Source organism: Monoraphidium neglectum (assembly GCF_000611645.1).
Source record: "Monoraphidium neglectum strain SAG 48.87 unplaced genomic scaffold scaffold00547, whole genome shotgun sequence".
NCBI lineage: Eukaryota > Viridiplantae > Chlorophyta > Chlorophyceae > Sphaeropleales > Selenastraceae > Monoraphidium > Monoraphidium neglectum.
This window is the reverse complement of record NW_014013081.1, coordinates 24,902-25,671: the sequence shown is the minus strand read 5'-3', so window position 1 is coordinate 25,671 and position 770 is coordinate 24,902. Positions and strand designations below refer to the sequence as shown.

General features: G+C 72.5%; 1 protein-coding gene across 1 annotated transcript; it reads left to right on the top strand.

Moving 5' to 3' along the window:
• Positions 1-190: 190 nt before the first annotated feature.
• Positions 191-770, top strand: MNEG_4080 (hypothetical protein; the record flags this gene model as incomplete). Its single annotated transcript, XM_014047449.1, has 2 exons — positions 191-277; positions 543-770. 2 exons carry the CDS (start codon positions 191-193, stop codon positions 768-770), a joined length of 315 nt encoding a protein of 104 aa, XP_013902903.1.

The window sequence follows — 770 nt, the reverse complement described above, 5'->3', positions numbered from 1 at the left end:
CCCGCCCCTCGCTCACCGCCAGACGCTCTCCCTGCTGCTGCCCGCCGCCGGCGAGCGCGTGGCGCCGTCGCTCGGCGCGCTGGTGCCCCTGCTGGCCGGCAGCTTGGGCTCTGCCCAGGACCGCCTCAGAGCGACGGCGGCCGGCGCGCTCGACGCGCTGGGGGAGGCGGGGGTCGACCCCGGCCTGCTGATGCAGCACTACAGCCACGTGGTGTGCGGTGGCACGGGGCGGGGGCGCGCGGCGCTGGTGGAGAAGATTGCTGAGCTGGCGATGCAGGTGCGCGCGACCGCTTTTTAGTTATGCATTGGGTACCGCATCACTCTGCATCCCGCCCTGCCCCCCCTTCACTCGAAAATGACCGACGCCATGGACTCCCAGCCTGATACGTTGCCCCGGGGCCGCGAAGGGCCGCGCCGCTGGCGGCGCCACGCCCTCACCGGCTGCTTGGAAGGTTGGCCGTCCCTTAATCTGCACCCTCCAGCGACCTGTCTCGATTCAACACCCTCCTTTCGCCCATCATGTGATGCGCCCCCTCAAACAGGTCCACCCCACCCGGCCGCAGCTCGTCCTGCGCCACGCCGTGCCCGCGTCGTTCGCGCTGCTCCACGAGGCGCGCGCCGACATGCGCGCCTCCAACGCGCGCCTGATGGCGGCGCTGGCGGCGCTGCTCGGCCCCGCGGCGCTGCAGGAGCAGGTGGCGGCGCTGCCCAGCCCCACTTCGCAGCAGCGGGCCAAGGAGCTGCTCGCGATAGGCCCAGCCGGCAGGTAG